The sequence below is a fragment of the Diabrotica virgifera genome, chromosome 1 (genome assembly GCF_917563875.1).
Source record: "Diabrotica virgifera virgifera chromosome 1, PGI_DIABVI_V3a".
NCBI lineage: Eukaryota > Metazoa > Arthropoda > Insecta > Coleoptera > Chrysomelidae > Diabrotica > Diabrotica virgifera.
Window position 1 is genome coordinate 19,441,219 of NC_065443.1, and position 19,823 is coordinate 19,461,041.

Genomic DNA, 19,823 nt, shown 5'->3' on the forward strand with positions numbered 1-19,823 from the left:
AACAGCAGGTAAATTATTACCAAGCGACAAATTCCACCTATTTTAGGTAGAAAGAAAGAACTATTTATCTTGTTTAAGAAAGTTACATCTAGATAGGTATATGTAATTAACTAAACAAAAAAATGGTATTTAATTAATGTGCGAAAAAAAGTAATAAATGATAAAAAAAATATTTTTGGATAGGGTAAAATTTCTTAAACATTTTAAAAACTCTAGATATTGTTTGTAAAAAATCACTAAGCGCTCAAACATTTAAAATACATTGGAAAAGACTTGGAAAAAACTGTGTACACACTTCTAAGTAGGTCAAAACGGCATACAGGTGTATGTTCTCAAAACATTTTTGATAGTGTGTAAAAAATTTAAAATACAATCTAACAAAAACTTACTAACTGTAAAGGATTAAAATGGGATAGGTACCAAATGAAAGTTGTTCTTAAATTTACAAAATTCTACTCGCTTGGTCACCGAAAATTGTTAAAAATGTCAATTATTTTAAATTACCAAGCGACAAAAAATTCATCGTAGCCAGATGAGGATACAACCAATCGACGCAGAAAAATTTTCTGATTTCAGTGATATATAAAAGTAACTTAATATCACCCTTTCAACCGTCGATATACTGAGATATTTTGGACATAAAACTAGTAGAGAAGGCATGTAACGGATGATAGTTGAAGGAAACGTAGCCGGCAAAAGATCCAGAAGACGATCTCGAGTACGATGGTCGGGCTAAATAAAAGAAATGATTGGTTACTTATTCTCCGAAGTAAAACCATACGCACACGAGAGAGAAGAGAAGAGAATTGGACAGAAATATTCAAGTATATGCGATAGAGGAGATGAAGAGTACTAACTGCACACTGATCCCAATATTAACAATTTGAATAAACAAACCAAAAAAAGCAAGTTATTTTAGAATTAGAGAGTTTTTACGTTATATTAGTTTTAAGAGTGTAGGCGCAAAATTTCGGTCTAATGCTTTTTAAATGCATTCATTTTTTTCGAATACTTAAATAACTGATAAATATCTTTGAAAAATTTAAACGCAGAATGAAAGTCTACGTTATTACCGAAGGCTGAAAGTCCCTAAGAATAAACAAAAAGTTTCTTTTGAATGAGATATTTGAAATTAAAAATTACACTAAATTTTCTCTTCTTCTTATTACTGTAACATATTAAAATAAGCATTATAGGAGTTTTTAGGGACTTTCGGCGCTCGGTAATAATGTAATATTTCATTCTGCGTGCAAATTAAAAAAAATACTTATTAGTTTTCCCAGTTATGCAGTTATAATGAATGCAGTTAAAAAGCATTGCCCCAAATTTTGCGCCTACGCTTCTTATGCACTTTTAAATAGCTTTTAAGTGGATCGGTACATAGTTTCGGCTCCAATGCTATTTAGATGGTATTCATTTTTTTCGAATCCTGAGAAAACTAATAAGTATTTTTGAAAAATTTAAACGCAGAATGAAAGATTACGTTCTTACCGATGACGAAAGTCCCTGAAAACTTTTATAATGTTTATTTTAATAAGTTACAGGGGTGAAAAACTAAGAGAAAATGTAGTGTAATTTTTAATTTCAAATATTCCATTCAGAAGAAAGTTTTTATTTATTCTAAGGAACTTTCGGTCCTCGGCCCTCCTTTGGTCTTACATTCTGCGTTAAAATTTTTTAAAAATATTTAAGTATTAGTTTTTTCAGGATTCTAAAAAAATGGACACCATCTCCGTGGTGATATTTTCCAAATCGACCATTCGCTATCTTTGTCATACAACGCACTGAGTCGAATAGAATATGGTAACAAGACAGTGACAATTTTAAATATTTGACGTGGCATCGGGAATATTTTGAGTTGTGAATTAAATAATATTGATATGTAGTGTATTTGATAAATAATTGACTTAAGACGTGAATTTAATAAAAAGTCATTTATTGTTTATTATTTATGGAAGATAAAAGTAGAGTATACACCAGGATATATTCTGTGATCCAAGTATTTTGTTGTTAAAGATGTTCAAAATTTTTGTAAGCGTTCCATAGTAACAATATATTATTAAAAAATCAATTTATTACTTCTCCTCTTTTCTCGATTGAGTATTAGTTTTTGTTGGAAACTATATAAATTATTACAATCACTGAATACATAGTTAGTGAAAACATTATCATATTAATTAACTAAATTAATAATTTAAGCAATTATACAAGTAACAGTTATCCAAGAACATTCAAACGCCCTCTCTTTAAAGTCAATGATGACATTGCCAAGTAATGTTTATATATCAATACGAGTGAGAATTTTAATACACGTATTTTGTTGTTAAAGATGTTCAAAACTATTTTAAGCGTTCCATATTAACAATATATTATTAAAAAATCACTTTTCCTTATTGAATATTAGTTTTTGTTGTACAGTAGGTATATAAATTATTACAATCACTGAATACATAATTAGTGAAAAAATTATCATATTAATTAACTGAATTAATAATTTAAGCAATACAAGTAACAATTATCTAAGAACATTCAAAAGCCATTTCTTTAACGTTAATGATAGCCGGGACTTTCGGCCTTTTTCTCTGACATAAGAAACACCGACCTTGTCCTGGTGCTTAGCTCCAGGTGGTACATCAGAAACGTCCAATTCAGGATACGAAATTTTCATCATTTGCACCCTACAGTCATTTTTCCAAAAAAAGCCAGTAAACGCAAAGAGTTTTAAATGCTGTAATGTGTGGAATGCGTTTGGAATTGAATGTAATGCGAATAAAAAAATGGACAAAAATCAAAAAAATTTATTAAAAAACGGTGAGAAAAATGAGGTCTGGGGTGCAGCTGCATCCCGCACCGCCTTACGAGGGTTAAAGGCAGGATACAAGTAATAATTTTAGTTTCGGTTTACACATTTGTCTTATAAAGTGACATTTCGTTTTTATGTCACTTATAAAATATACAAAATATTAACCAACAATAGTATAGCAGTGTATGTTAGCGGATCGATTGTTCGACTGCGTGTTCTTCCTCCTTTCTGTCTACCACAGCCACAGCACAGCACACAGAGTCAGAAGGCAGTACAGCCGCGTCGAACACAGAAACAACGCCGGCAGTTTGTGTTATGGTGTCCCGCAGTCCACAGTTGCTAGTCGCGCGGCGTTTCAACAAGTGACATGGTCCTGGTACGGCGGGCCGGCGGTGTCGGGGCCTCGTGCCTCGTGTGCCTCCTCCTCATGACCTGCTCAACTTTACTCCTTGTAGACGGAGCTGTTATCCTGCCGAACACTTCGGGAATTGATGGACAGCTAACGGCGAATCATAAAGTTGATCACTTCTTTTCGCTTTGGTTGGTGTTTAGTAACGACGATGTTAAAATATCAGGTTAGTACAAATCCTTGTTTTATAACCGCTATAGACACAATCAAACTTATATGGAATCATCTGATATATTTGTTATTATTTTCAACGTATTTTAAAAAACCAACATGCGTACCATACCAATACATAAAAATAAATAAAACACTCGAATCTTGAAAAAACAATATATTCCAGGGTAATAACCTAGAAATAGACCATGTTCGGGACACTCAAAGATCCGGGTAGCTGACTACTTTTTGTTATTGTAGACCTATAGAAAGAAAATCTACCTGTTTCCTGCCTAGAGATTGCGTTCGTTTTTTAATTATTAACAATTTAGGGCAAAAATCGCGATTTTTTGCACCCCATTCAAAAGCTAAATAGTTGACCCAAAATTACAAAATTAAATTTTTTAAAACATTATAAAACCTTCAAAATGCCGATTTTTGAAAGTTAAAAAGTTAATTTGTTGCTACGCAAACTGCAAAATAATTGAAAATCGTTATTTGTTAGTAACTTTTACTAAAACTATCTTAGAACTTCAGTGTTTCTCCCAAAGTTGAATATTGGGGTACTTAACAAACTCTCAAAATTTGAGACCGATCCATTAATTAGTTTAAGAGTTATTCTATTTGTTTATCCCAGAGACCTTTATTTTGCAATAATATAAGACAGAAAATAATGAAGATAGGACAATTCTGCGTATGGCAAATTAAAGTAGAAAACTGATGCTATCAAAATGTACTAAAAAAGATAAAAAAATTATCTAATGCTAATGCCAAATTTGTGAAATTTTGTAGTTTATAAACATTTAGAATACCTTTAAAAATATTGTCCGTAGAAAAAATCGTTTTACATATTACGAAAGCTTATTATTTTACACGAATTTTTAAAAATGTAGTTCACTTGGTGACTAGTCGTGGTAAGTGAAGGAGGAGCTGGGAGCCGACAAATGCACGAGTTCAAAAACTAAAAAAGGCAACTTAAAACTACATACCATCATTTTGTGTATCTCGGGATCTACTGAATATATTTTAATAGTTCTTTTTTTAATTTGTATGTAATTTTTCTGTACATTACAAATATGCAATTTGTCTAGACATTTATTAATTAATAAACAGTCTAATTTGTTTAAAAAAATTTTGAAAAAATAATTTTTCCCCATAAAAAAAGTTGAGGTATACTTTAATAAATAAATTATCTTCAACAAATAATTATCTAATAAAAATAATTTTTTCTACGAGCCTGCAAAAATGTCTACTTTCAAGCACGCGTTTTAGTTTAGAAAGTTTTACTTTTCCTCACGCGTGTTACTTTTCAACACGCGTTTTACTTTTCCGCACGCGTTTTACTTTTCCGCACGCGTTTTACTTTTCCGCACGCGTTTTACTTTTCCGCACGCGTGTTAATTTAGATATGTTAATATATAAGTAATTATAATACATGCAATAAACTAATATTTAGATATTATTTACTAATTTATTTCAAATATATCTTATTGTGTTCATGTTTTAATGAAATTAATGCGAGAATTCGATGAAATAAAATAATTTTGACATAATATTCGAAACCCAAATCAGTAGACAATAACAGTGGTTTTGAATCGTCGTCATGGAAACCAAGATCGTCGTCATGCTGACCAATTATGCTGAAAGTTTGGTTTTGACAACCTTGTCAAAGAATTAATTTGTCTATGTATTTTCATATTAATTAAATTAATTGATTAAGATTTGGTCATTTTTTAAAGACTCGTAGAAAAAATATTGTCCCTAACGTTTGCAGAAAGTCTCTTTTCCGCACTCGACTGCTTGCCGAAATCCCGCTTCGCGTCGTTCGGCAAACTGCAGTCGCGTGCGGAAAAGTATGACTTTCTGCACTTGTTAGGAAAATAACTATATTTATTAAAGTGTACTTTAACTTTTTCTATGATCATTAAAGATACTATGATTAAAAAAAAAGATTTTGGTAAAAAAATATTTTTTCAAGAAATGTTTAAACAAATTAGACTGTTTATTATTTAATAAATTTATAAACAAATTGCATATTTGTAGTGTACGTAGAAATTACATAACAACTAAAAAAGAAAGATCAAAATCGATTTCGTTGATCCGGAGATACAGAAAATTATATTCGTTTGAAATTGCTTTTCGGTATTTTAACTCGGTGGTTTTGTAGGTTCCCCCTAGTAATCGTTTGAACTACATTTTTGAAAAAGCGTAGAAGGTGCTGTGAAGGTACAAGGTTTGTGCAAATTTTTTAAGAAAAAATACAAATCCCATTCTTTAAAATGGCATTCATGAGATTCCTTAATTTTTATAAACAAAATAGCTGTGAATTAAAAAAAAAACATATGGCTAACTTTGTCCCAAATGAATCCAGGCTAAATTTTTTTATTTGAAAATTCGTGTTAAAATACTATCTTTTCAAATATATAAAAATATTGTTTCTACGGACAACATTTTTAAAGTTATTCTAAATGTTTATAAACTACAAAATTTCAAAACTTTGGCATTAGGATTTTTGAACATATTAATTATTTTTTTTATCTTTTTTTAATACACTTTAATACCATCACTCTTCTACTTTCATTTGGCATACTTAGAATTGCCATATCTTCATTATTTTCTGTCTTATCTTATTGCAAAATAAAGGTCTTTGGGATAAACAAATAGAATAACAACTCGTAAACTAATTAATGGATTGGTCTCAAATTTTGAAGGTTTGTTGTACGCCAATACCCAACTTTGGATGAACACTAAAGTTCTAAGTATAAGGGAGTTTTAGTAAAAGTTATTAACAAATAACGATTTTCCCCTTATTCTGCAGTTTACGTAGCAATAAATGAAATTTTTGACTTTCAAAAATCGGAATTTTGAAGGTTTTTCAATGTTCTAAAAAACTGAATTTTGTAATTTTATGTCAACTATTTAGCTTTTGAATTGGGTGCAAAAAATCGAAAAAATCGCGATTTTTGCACTAAATTGTTAATAATTAAAAAACGGACGCGAACTATAGGCAGGAAACAGGTAGGTTTTCTTCTTATAGGTCTACAATGATTAAAAAAGTAGTCAGCTACCTGGATCTTTGAGTGTCTGAGAAAATTCTTATTACTCTGGACTAATATTAAACTATTTGCTTAAAAGTCAATAGCCTGATAATTTCAATGTAAAACAAATAATGTTTAAATTATTTTTATTTATTTATGTTTTTTTAATAGTCAGTGTTACCAGCCCTATATCTTATGCAAGTTTCAATTTACGCTCCAAATCAAGTTGTTAACATTTTGTTGTTGTATGTAAGTTGTCCCCTTCTTCAAGAACAGCAGCAGCTGGTACTAGCCGTACTGTGTTTTGTGGATTATCCCGGCAAGCTCTAATTTGTGTTTTGAGCATATCCCAGAAATGCTGTATAGGGTAAAGGTCGGGCAAGCTAGCAGTCCTCTCCATAACAGTGATATCTTCTGTTTCAAAAAAGTCTGCAGTCACTCGGCTATAGTGAAGGTGCATTTTTATGCACGAAAATTAAATTTTCTCTCCTTAAACTTCTCCAGGGCCTAATTACAGAACCAGTTCAACTTACCAGTGGGCTGTTAAAGTTGGTTGGATAAAACAGACGTTTTTATACCAATCATAATGCCTCCACGAAAGATAGATGACTTTGCTCCCTAAAATCAGGTCAGAAAAATTACGACTTTGCTCCCTACAATCAGGTCAGGAAAAGTATACTTTCGGTAGTGGTACGTGGAAAAAGAATTTAAATATGAGTCCCATAACACTGAAAAAATAATTATACTCCGCGAAATAAGTTAGAAATATTGTCAATAAACTTAGAAATTTAATTATTATTATTTTTTAAATTATCTTTTATCTACCATTGACATCAATTATTGCTTGACTTCTAGTGTCATACTATTCATGCAAATCTCTATTTTTTCCATTAAACTGCAGATCTACATAAATATGTAGTTGAGAAATATCATAAAAAAAAGTGATCCCCTGATCATAAAGTTGATAACTTCTTTTCGCTCTGTTTGTTGTTTAGTAACGACAATGTTAAAATATCAGGTTAGTACAAGTAGTTGTTTTATATCCGCTATAAATATATGATTTGTGGTTACAGTGGTTACATTTCTAAATACAAGTCATAAACTATTATTTATCGCAAGACTTGTTCTGTTTGATATACATTGCATATACACATGAACAATGCAGATATAATTAAAAAAGTTTAAACAACAAAACCATTATTATCTTGAGTTAGAAAATTGTTAGCTTTGGATAGTGTTTTTTATAATGTTTGCTCGTGATAGTTTAATAAAATGAGAAAATCAATATTTTTCTACAATTGTGTAAACTCTACTGATCCAAATTTTGGTGTGATCAGTTTTCTTTGGTCATTTAGCCAGTTTCCTCTCTAAACAAAAAATATCATTTCGCTTAAATTAAAATAAAGATTCTTACTTGTAATCAATAACTTAAGAGTATCTTATACACTCTCAGTTATAGGGTTATAGGGCAGTCAATGAGGGTATTTGGCTCCGAATTCCATCCTACTACATCGATTTACTTGATATTTTCACAGCAAGTAGGGAGTAGCTCAAGAAATAAAGTCTACCCTATATACTATGGCGCTTTTTATCTTGGGGGCGGTTCCCACCCCTTCAAGTGGGTGGAAAATTTTTTGGTCAAAATAACCACGGAGATACCTAGAGAACCTAATTCTAAGCAAAAACTGATGTGTAATTTTTTTTAACTCAATACTTTTTCAGTTATTCGTGGTTGAAAATTGCCCATTTTCATTGAAAAATGACACCTTTTCGGACGGTTTTTGGCGAATACCTTAAAAACTATGCAACTAAAAAACTATATAAAACATTTTTGCAGCTTATAAAAAACAAAGAGATTCTTTCCTTCATAAATCTTCTAATTATAATACAAAAAGAGATATAGTAGGTTAAAATAGTTTGAGTTTTTGGTGCATGCTCAAATCGGTGTACTCAACTTGAAATAACAGAGAAATGGTCGATTTTAGGTGTACAATGCTACCAATACTTTTTGTAGTGCTTGAAAAGACCTTTAAAATGAGCAATATTAAATGTCGATTACTTTCAAACTAAGCGAGATATGCTGCAAAAAATATGTATTTTAAGAAAAAAATGAGAACCCCTTATCCACCAGAATTTAATGCATCATTTTCATCTACAATACCTTTTACTATAGTGTTATTTCTATGTTCAAAAAGTTAGCCGAGTTTAAAATGAATGGTTTTTGAAAAAAAAAATAAGATCAAATTATAGAGCGCATTTTTTAATTTTCTCAAAAATCTTCCTTTTTCTCCATGTACTCGTAACTCGAAAATGATACCGTACAAAACTCAAAAAAGATACCGTACAAAAATGTAGGGTGTCTTTTAAGATAAAAATTTTGTTTTTGTTTTTCATTAGTATATCTCCTATCATTTTCAAGTTACATGGAGAAAAAGGAAGATTTTTAAGAAAATTTAAAAATGCGCTCTATATTTTCATCTTATTTTTTTCAAAAACCATTCATTTTAAACCCGTCCAACTTTTTGAACAGAGCAATAACAGTATAATAAAATATATTGTAGAAGGCAAGCGATGCCTCTAAATTCTTGTGGATGAGGGGTTAAATATACTTCTCATCTTTTCTTAAAATACATTAGTCATCAATTTTCTTGCAGCATATCCCTCTTAGTTTGAATGTAATCGAAATTTAATATTGCTCATTTTAAAGGTCTTTTCAAACACTACAAAAGGTATTGGTAGCAATATAACCTAAAATCGACCGTTTCTCTGCTATTTCAAGTTGAATACACAGATTTGAGCCTGCACCAAAAAAACAAACTCTTTTCACCTATTTAGAACTATTAGAACTAGAAGATTTATGAAGGAACCAATCTCTTTGTTTTTTTATAAGCTACAAAAATAATTTATATAGTTTTTTAGTTAGATGCATGGTTTTTAAGGTATTCGCATAAGAACCGTTTGAAAAGGTGTTATAATGAAAATGGCCAATTTTCAACCACGAATAACTCAAAAATTATTGAGTTTTCAAAAAACATTATACAACAGTTTTTGCTCAAAATTAGGTTCTCTAGCCAGTTCCGTAGTTATTTTAACCAAAAAATTTTCCATCCCCAAGAAGGGGTGGTAACCACCTCCAAGATAAAAGCGCCATAGTATATAGGGTAGACTTTAAATTAGGAGATAAGTAGAGGCTATTCCCAAAATTTCATTAAATAAATGCAGTAGGATAGAATTAGGAGGTAATATCCTGTTCTTGCGCTCATTGACTGGCGTATTAGGTTTAGGTCGGGAGATTCTGCTGACCAATCGAGAACATAATTATGTTCTATAGTATAGATTCTGTTGAGTTAAAAAATTCCTTGAGTCACCCGAAGACAAACGAGTATCAAAAACATTCTTTGACAAACAACTGCTGCATGTGAAAATACAATGGATTCAACAATAGCAAGTCAATATTTGATGGTCTCTTAAGTATTCCATAAATTCGTGCATTGTTTTATACTATGATTTCCAGTGATTTGTTTAAGGTGATACAGTAGCGATCAACAGGTAGCAACAAACGCGGTACACGATTGCAAAAGTTCTGCGAACTTTCAAAAGTGAGGCAACAATGCGTCGGTAATTCGACGCTGACAGTGACGTTTATACTATCAAAAACAATAATTTTTATACACATAAGCGCAAAATGTTGCCAAGTCAGTGACGTTCGATTTCTTGTTATAAAAAAATCGATTTTTAGTAGTTCCAAGATTACACAAAATCTAGGCATGGGATAAAAAAGTTTATGTGAAGAAAGTTTATTTTTTTGTCTTTCTTAATGGCGGTACAGGCTCCTTTTTTCAATATTTTATTTAGTTATAGAGTAATTTCCACATACTAACATATTTCTGAAATTGGCCTCTGTACCGCCATTCTTTATTATATTACTAATATGTCTCCCAAATATCTCGACAAAATATTCAAAATTAGAGTCGCAATCTTGGAACGCGTTTGTTGCTACCTGTTGATCGCTACTGTTTGCTCTTAAACAAAAATTTGGAGAAAAACTGGAAGTTGTCAGAAAAAATTGGAGCGTGTCAGAAAAATAGGAAGGAGTCAAAAAAGTAGAGGAAAAATAGAGAAAAAATTGGAGGGGATACGATCAAATTGGAGCACGTAAAAAATTAGTGCGGTAACTGTAGGGGGCAATTGATTGTATTCGCCATCGCACATGCGAGGTATAAAATCACCTGTTCTATTATAAATATGATTATTAATTTATAATCATGTATAAATACACAAAACAGTTATTGGTTCAGAAATAATTTATAATTGATAGATATATTGTGTTGTCCTCTGTCTACATAAATTATAATTATATTTCCAATGTATATTATTTATGATACAGAGAAGGATGTGGTTAATTATTCATTCTCGATATGTCATCCTAGAACACAAACAGTGGATTTAGTTTCCTTTAACAAGATACACGAGTGCATCTGCAGTGTTGATTTGTATCCTATAAGGACTGTTGCGTTTGCGTTTAGTTTATATTCTGGACACCACTTTATATTATATTACTTCTATGACACTGCGGGTGTTCAGCGAACATTTTAGTATCAGATTATTATTAATCCAACATTACTATGAAAGTTCCATTTCATGTTAATGTCACATTCATGTTGTTAGAATTGAAGTGGATGCAAATAGTGCATTCCTTTTTTAATCAACGTAACCATTTTAAAAATTAACTATTAACTAATTGATAAAATTGATAACTATAATTATCGTAAAAATCGTCTAGAGGCATTGAATAAATTTCTGATCAACAATAAAGAAAAATCAATTAACAGCGTAGGCGCAAATTTTCGGACAAATGAAGACCTTGGAACTAGAAGGGGACAAGCCACAATTTCGTCAAAAATGAGTTAAAGTAGAAATCGCACACTCTAAGACCATATTAATGTCCCAAACAGAAAATTTTAGCTTTTTTCTCACAGATGGCGCCGCTGTAGTAAGTCCCGTTGTGTCACCATTACTTTATATTGCAACGGAAGGAGACAAGTCACGCAGTCTTCCCAGACCTACTGAAAAATCAGTAGACCTACTGATCTCGATCCTCGTCTACTGATCTACTGATGGCATCCTTAAACCTACTAAAATACTAAAAATTACTAAAATACTCAAAATCAGCGTATTTTAATTGAGGGATTCGGTAAATTTAACGAAAAATCGGTTGAATCCACCGATCTTTTGAGGCATCTGGTTGCCTTCTCCCCTAATTCTACTGATTTTTCGGGGCAACATCTAGTTGTCTATGTATAAACTGATAGATTTTTGAGGCGACTTGATACTACTGAAATCTACTGATCGTTTGAAGCGACACCTACTGATCATCAAAAAAGTCATCTGGGAACACTGAGCCACAGTAGTCATCAACATGGCGGCGGAACATTCCGGGGCATGTAAACGGAAAAGAGACCTTGATGAGTTTGGTTCTGAAACAAAGTGACCAAAATCCATTTTTAAATAAGAGCGAAGATGACAAAGACTGCAGTTCATTTTTTAGAATATAATTTTGTTTGTACAAAAGGGGATAAGCCTCATATTTTTAAAAAAAAATGTTCAAAAACTCAAAAACGGTTAAATAGACATTTGTGCTACCTACTTTATTTGTGTATTTAATAACATACTTCCAAACGATTGTGGACCTTACTTCCGAGAAAAATGTAAAAATATGATTCCAGGATCTGAAAATAAGTTTAAAATATGGTGTTTTCTCCAAAATAATCTTTTGTGACATGTCCCCTGCTGGTCCCAAGGTCTTCAAATGCTTTTTAAATGCATTCATTTTTTTGGAATCCTAAGATAACTAATAAGTATTTTTGAAAAATTTAAACGCAGATTTTGTATCCAATTTCCACAAAACTCCAGGAAACGGTGCCTATTTTGGGTACTAGGTGCCTCTTGTGTACCACATTCGTCTTGATATTCATGTTCAGCGAGCCCAAAACCCCCTTGTAATAAAATTGAGCTCATTTGCGTCAATTATTTCCAAATTACAAATTTATCATTTTTTATCACTTGATGTATTTCCTTGTTTAATAATGCAATTTTCATTTCGGCACCATCATTTTTGTTCACAAAGTTTCCTAATTCTCTTACGAAAAAAAGTTTCATTAAGATTTACTTAAAGGTATAGTCTAAGATACGATATAAGGTCAATTTGCACCATCTGTTTAATGGATAAAAAGTATTGGATATACAGGGTGTTTCATTGGGAAAGTAACATACGTTAACTGTAGAAAGAGGACACTTAGGCGGTCCCAAAAATACCATACTTAATGGGTCTTACTCCATTAATAACAGAGATACTGAGTGTTTTATCTATTTTGCCATTTTATTATTTGGTTCATAACTTTTTAACCACACCGTATATTTATTTTATGTTTGGCACGCAAATATCCTTTAAGGTGTACAATAAATTAATTTATTTACAATTGTAGAAAATCCAGGTTCGGATTAAAAAATATTTGAAAAATGTTCCGACCCAAAAACAACACCCTGTACATTAAATTTTTTTAAAGTGGATTTTTTAGTTGAAAAGAGGATGAAAAACTAAATTTAGTGGTATACTTTGAATTTTCTGCAAAATGATTTTTCTGGTCAAATATTGAATTTGAATTCTGAAATTATGTGAATTGCGAGAGCTATAAGTAGAAAAAAATTAAATACAACTTACAACTTATTAACTGCACTGTATATTTGTTTTATATTTAACACGCGAATATTCTTTTAGGTGTCCAATCAATTATTTTATTTACAATTATAAAAAATCCAGGTCTGGATTAAAAAATATTGTTAAAATTTTCCGACCTCAAAAAACACCCTGTATATTAAATTTTTTTAAATGGATTTTTTAGTTGAAAAGAAAATGAAAAACTAAATTTAGTGGTATTCATTGAATTTTTGGCAAAATGATTTTTCTGGTCAAATTTTGAATTTAAATTCTGAAATTATGTATGTGAATTGCGAGAGCTCTAAGTAGAAAAAAAATTAAATACAACTTACAACTTGTTAACCGCACTGTATATTTATTTTATATTTAACACGCGAATATTCTTTTAGGTGTCCAATCAATTATTTTAGTTACCATTATATAAAATCCAGGTCTGGATTAAAAAATATTGTAAAAATGTTCCGACCCAAAAAAACACCCTGTATATTAATTTTTTTTAAAATAAATTTTGCATTTAAAAAGAGGATGAAAAACTAAATTTAGTAGTGTACTTTGAATTTTCGGGAAAATGATTTTTCTGATAAAATTTTGAATTTGAATTCTGAAATTATGTCAATTGCGAGAGCTCTAAGTAGAAAAAATTAAAATGCGACTTAATTTTAATTAGTACCATTATTTAATCTAAATTGGTAAAATGTTAAAACATTTCAGTGTTTTTTTATTATCTGTGACAAATAGTTTATGGCGAATATTCATCTTTAAATAATGAATAAATAATAAAAGGTCAATAAAGAATACATCACTTTAATTAACAAAGAGAAAATGTGCAGCATAACTATTCAAAACTAAAGTACTTATTCAAAATTACCTCCATCAAAAATCATTGTTATGTGTCAAAACGTTAATATTTTACCAATTTAGATTAAATAATGGTGTTAATTAAAATTAAATCATATTTTATTTTTTTTTTACTTTGAGCTTCGCAATTCACATAATTTCAGAATTAAAATTCAAAATTTTACCAGAAAAATTATTTTGCCGAAAATTTAAAGTACACCATTAAATTTAGTTTTTCAGCCTCTTTTTAAATGCAAAATCCATTTTAAAAAAATTTAACATACAGGGTGTTTTTTGGATCGGAACATTTATACAATATTTTTTAATCCGGACCTGGATTTTTTTATTTGTAAATAAATTAATTGATGGGACACCTAAAAGAATATTCGCGTGTTAACTATAAAATGAATATACAGTGCGGTTGACAAGTTGTAAGCTGTATTTAAATTTTTTTCTACTTAGAGCTCTCGAAATACACATAATTTCAGAATTTAAATTCAAAATTTGACCAGAAAAATCATTTTGCCAAAAATTCAAAGTATACCACTAAATTTAGTTTTTCATCCTCTTTTCAACTGAAAAATCCATTTTAAAAAAATTTAATGTACAGGGTGTTGTTTTTGGGTTGGAATATTTTTCCAATTTTTTTAATCCGGACCTGGATTTTTTACAATTGTAAATTATTTTAATTTATTGTTCACCTTAAACGATATTTGCGTGACAAATATAAAATAAATATACAGTGTGGTTAAAAAGTTATGAACCAATTAAGAAAATGGCGAAATAGATAAAACACTCAGTATCTTTGTTATTAATGGAGTGAGATCCATTAAGTATGGTATTTTTGAGACCGCCTAAGTGTCCTCTTTCTGCAGTTAACGTATGTTACTTTTCCAATGAAACACCCTGTATAATTTAGCATGTAAACAATTACAAAAAACAAGGGTTGCCCGATCTAATTTTGCTAACTATAATTAATTAATAATTAAAAAATTACATTTTTTTTATAAATTTAAAAAAAAATTTCGACCCGGGCAGATATTATTGCAGATTTTTTAGGTCATTCTAAACAAAAAGGTCTTTTGTAATTTTTCTCTAAAGTTGATCGTTTTCTAGTTATAAACAATTTAAAACTGAAAAAAGAACGAAAGATGACGATTTTCAAGGCTTAAAAACAGAAGTATAAAATATTATTTTTGAAATTACGAAGTACCTAAATTCAAGTTAAAACCTTAATATATCTGTTCTTGATAAGCCTTTTGGACATATTTCATTCTGAAACCTTGTTTTTAGTTGTTAATGCCCGTCTCCCCATCATAAGAAAAGTTCCTCATTAACAATTTAAAAAATATGTTTTAGACTAAAACATGACTAAAATCCTTATCGACATCTGATAGAAAAAGACTTGAACTTAAATTTATATACTTGATGATTACAACAATCGTATTAACCGCAGAAAGTTCCCGACTGTTTAGATTTCTTTGTTACAAAAGGGTTCTCAAGGGGATATCTAAGTATCGAATCAAATTTCGATATAGAGTCTGATCATACTCCTGTAGTAGCAACTGTACATTCAGGAATTAAAGAAAAAGAGCCTCTGCCCAAGTTGCACAATTACAAAACCAACTGGCAAGCTTTCAGAGAAAGGGTTGAAGCAAATATTGAACTAAACGTATCACTAAAGTCACCAGAAGAACTAGAAAAAGAAATCCAAAATTACACAACAACGATTTAGGAAGCTGCATGGAAATCAACACCTCCACCAACAAAAGCAAAACAAAAAATTAATTGTCCAATAAATGTCAGAGAAAAAATAATTGAAAAAAGGTATCTGAGTAGAACTTGGAAGCAAACTAGACATCCAGATGACAAGTTAAGGCTCAATAGAGCAGCACGACAATCGAAGGAACTACTAAAACAACTAAAAAATAACAGCGTTCAAGAATACCTAGAAAATTTAACGCCGTCAGATGCCAGCGATTATGCGCTATGGAAGGCTACAAAAAAATTAAAACAGCAACATCGTCATATCCCACCAATTAGAAAATCCAACGGAACATGGGCCAGAACAAACAATGAAAAGGCAGAAACTTTCGGCGAATGCCTAGAAGAAGTTTTCAAACCTATACCAGCTGCTGCAACAAATAACGATCAAGAAATCTACAATTTCCTACAGAACCAAACCCCGACAGGAGAAAACACACTACACGCTTCACCCAAAGAAGTTCAAAACATAATCAACAATAATCTAATAAAAAAGAAAGCACCTGGCTATGACTTAATCACAGGTGAGGTAATTAAAAATCTACCTACCAAAGCAATTAAAATGCAACTCAATTGTGTAATGCGGTACTAATGCTAAAACACTTCCCAATCCAATGGAAAATTGCGGAAATTATCCTTATACAAAAATCAGGAAAACCTCCAAATGAGCCCACTTCATATCGACCAATTAGTTTAATGCCAGTAATGTCTAAGCTCATGGAAAAAATAATAGAAAAAAGACTTCTACAAATACTAACAGACAGAAATATGATACCCAACCACCAATTTGGCTTTAGGAAAGAGCATGGCACCGTCGAACAAGTTCACAGAGTGGTCAACGTTATAAATAAAACCTTTGAAGAAAAAAGTTACTGTTCAGCAGCATTCCTCGATGTTAGCCAGGCTTTTGATAAAGTTTGGCATCAAGGACTGTTGTATAAACTGAAAAAGAACTTACCAGAGGAACTATATACACTCCTTAAGTCGTATTTATCAGAAAGATACTTTCGAGTGAAGTTTGAGTCAGCCTATACAAAACTATATCCCATCAGATTAGGGGTACCGCAAGGAAGCGTTCTGGGACCACAACTGTATCTGATTTACACAACCGACTTACCCACAAATCGTGATACAACGACCAGCACCTTTGCAGACGATACTGCAATCCTAGCAGTACACAAAAATCCCGTCGAAGCTGCTGCAAAACTCCAGAGAGTATTAAATTAAATAAATACTTGGGCACAAAATTGGAGAATTAAATTGAATGAACAAAAATCAAACCATATTGTTTTTACAAAATGTCACGGTGAATCACCTACAGTAACAATAAATAATAAGGTAATTACCTCAGTTACCTCTGTAAAATATCTGGGCATGCACTTGGACAGGGGATTAACCTGGAGAACCCACATATGGAACAAACGGAAACAACTGGGCATAAAATTTAGTAAGCATTATTGGCTTCTAGGGCGTAAGTCTAAGCTCACGACAAGAAATAAACTGCTAGTCTACAACTCAATATTCAAATCAGTATGGGCATATGGTCTGCAGCTCTGGGGAACAGCATCCAAGTCGAATGTATCCATAATTGAGAGATTCCAGTCCAAGGTGTTACGTTCAATAATCGATGCTCCGTGGTTTGTTACTAACAGGGATATTTACAATGATCTGAAAACGAAAACCGTCAGTGAAGTGATAGTGGAGTTAAGTGCAAAATACATCGTACGTCTTGAAAGCCACGCGAATGTGCTTGCAATTAATTTGTTAGACAACAGTCAGGAAACAAAACGGTTAAAGAGACAGACACCATTAGATTTACCGCAGAGACATTAACATTGTTACAGTAGCTAAGTTAATATATTTATGTAATACAGTAATTTAATATTATCTCTATAGAGATTAGAGATGTGTGGCGATGGTCACAATCTCTCTTCATGTCATTATTTCTCAGATAAAATGTGCCTATTGTTATGTTATAACAAATTGCCTAATAAACATATAAAAAAAAAATCGTATTTTTTACTTGTGTTTTTGAGTCTTGACAATTGTCATATTTCGTTCTTTTTTCAGCTTTAAATTGTTTATAACTCGAAAATGATCAACTTTAGAGAAAAATTACAAAAGACCTTTTTTGTTCAGAATGATCCAGAAAATCTGAAATGATATCTGGCAGTGTCGAATTTTTTTTTAATTCATAAAAAATGTCATTTTTTAATTATTAAGAACAAGATTAGATCGGGCAACCCTAGTTTTTTGTAATTGTTAACATTCTAAATTACATATCCAATAATTTTTATCTATTAATAGTCCAGAAAGCCACTGCGCATCCGCTAGGAAAAATATTCTAATTCGGATTTTTTGCACAATCTTACTCAAAAAGAACTCCTTTTAACAAATTTGCATGTTGCCAGTACCAAAAGGTGGTCAAAAATTTTTTAAACGTTTTTTTTTGTTTTTTTTCCTAAAATTTTTTTTGCATGGAAAAAAGTTTTTTTAGGTTTTTTGGATCATTCCATACAAAAAAGGTCTTTAGTGACTTTTCTCTAAAAATGATAGTTTTTGACAAATAAGCGATTAAAAACTGAAAAATTGCGAAATCAGCCATTTTTAACCCTCAAAAACTATGTGAAAAACTGAAAATTTGAATGTTGCCAAGGTAGGTAGATATTCTTTAAACATCGATTGATGAAATCCCGAAGAGTTTTTTGCAACACAATATTCAAAACTCCTTTGTTTTTTAATTGCTAATCAAGAGTGCGCGACACTATTTTCCACCGACAGTATGGTGCAAATGAAAGGAATGAATTCGTTATTTCGTAAACCGGCGACTTTAAGGAAAAATTACGAAACAGGCCGATTTTTATTTTTAAGGTATGATATTGTGGCATATATGGTATACTAGTGACGTCATCCATCTGGACGTGATGACGTAATCGATGATTTTATAAATGAGAATAGGGGTGGTGTGCTAGCTCATTTGAAAGGTTCTTCAATTCTCTATTCAGTAATATAAACATTTACATAATTATTTAGACATTGTGTCCAAAAATTTTTATTAAATTAAATTATTTGACAAAAAAAGAAGTAGAAGGACACCCTGTATAAATAATTATGTAAATGTTTACATTACTGAATAGAGAATTGAAGAACCTTTCAAATGAGCTACCACACGACCCCTATTCTCATTTAAAAAAAATCATCGATTACGTCATCACGCCCAGACGGATGACGTCACTAGTATACCATATATGCCACAATATCATAACATAAAAATAAAAATCGACCTGTTTCGGGACTTTTTCTCAAAGTCGCCGGTTTACGAAATAACGAATTTATTCCTTTCATTCGCACCATACTGTCGGTGGAAAATAGTGTCGCGCACGCTTGATTAGCCATTAAAAAACAAAGGAGTTTTGAATATTGTGTTGCAAAAAACTCTTCGGGATTTCATCAATCGATGTTTAAAGAATATCTACCTACCTTGGCAACATTCAAATTTTTAGTTTTTCACATAGTTTTTGAGGGTTAAAAATGGCCGATTTCGCAATTTTTCAATTTTTAATCGCTTATATGTCAATAACTATCATTTTTAGAGAAAAGTCACTAAAGACTTTTTCTGTTTGGAATGATCCAAAAAACCTAAAAAAACTTTTTTCCATGCAAAAAAAATAATTTTAGGAGAAAAACAAAAAAAAAAGGTTTAAAAAATGTTTGACCAACTTTTGGTCCTGGCAACATGCAAATTTGTTAAAAGGAGTCCTTTTTGAGTAAGATTGTGCAAAAAATCCGACTTAAAATATTTTTCCTAGCGGATGCGCAGTGGCTTTCTGGACTATAAACAGATCGGTACAAATCGACCTTATATCGGATCCTCTACTAGTAGGTTTTGGGCTTAATTTAGTAGGCTTTGGGTTTTTAATGCGTCATTGCATCGCCTAATACCAAAGTGGTCAGTTTAAACTTAGTTAATTTCAAAACAAATCTACTATTACTCCAAACTCGAATTGTACGTGCTTCGGCAATAATTATTCGAAGATTAATTAATCATCTTCCATAATCGACTACTTGGAAGTTTTGTTCTCGACTTATGTTGAGCACAAGGAA

General features: G+C 31.2%; 1 protein-coding gene across 1 annotated transcript in view; it reads left to right on the plus strand.

Annotated features, from left to right (window-relative positions):
- Nucleotides 1-3,061: 3,061 nt before the first annotated feature.
- The window catches only part of LOC114324605 (transforming growth factor-beta-induced protein ig-h3), a 237,105-nt gene continuing 220,343 nt past the window's right edge, over nt 3,062-19,823 (plus strand). Inside the window, exon 1 of the mRNA XM_028272471.2 lies at nt 3,062-3,378. Coding sequence (XP_028128272.1) covers nt 3,171-3,378 — 208 coding nt within the window. The 5' untranslated portion in view covers nt 3,062-3,170. The remainder of the gene's footprint in view (nt 3,379-19,823) is intronic.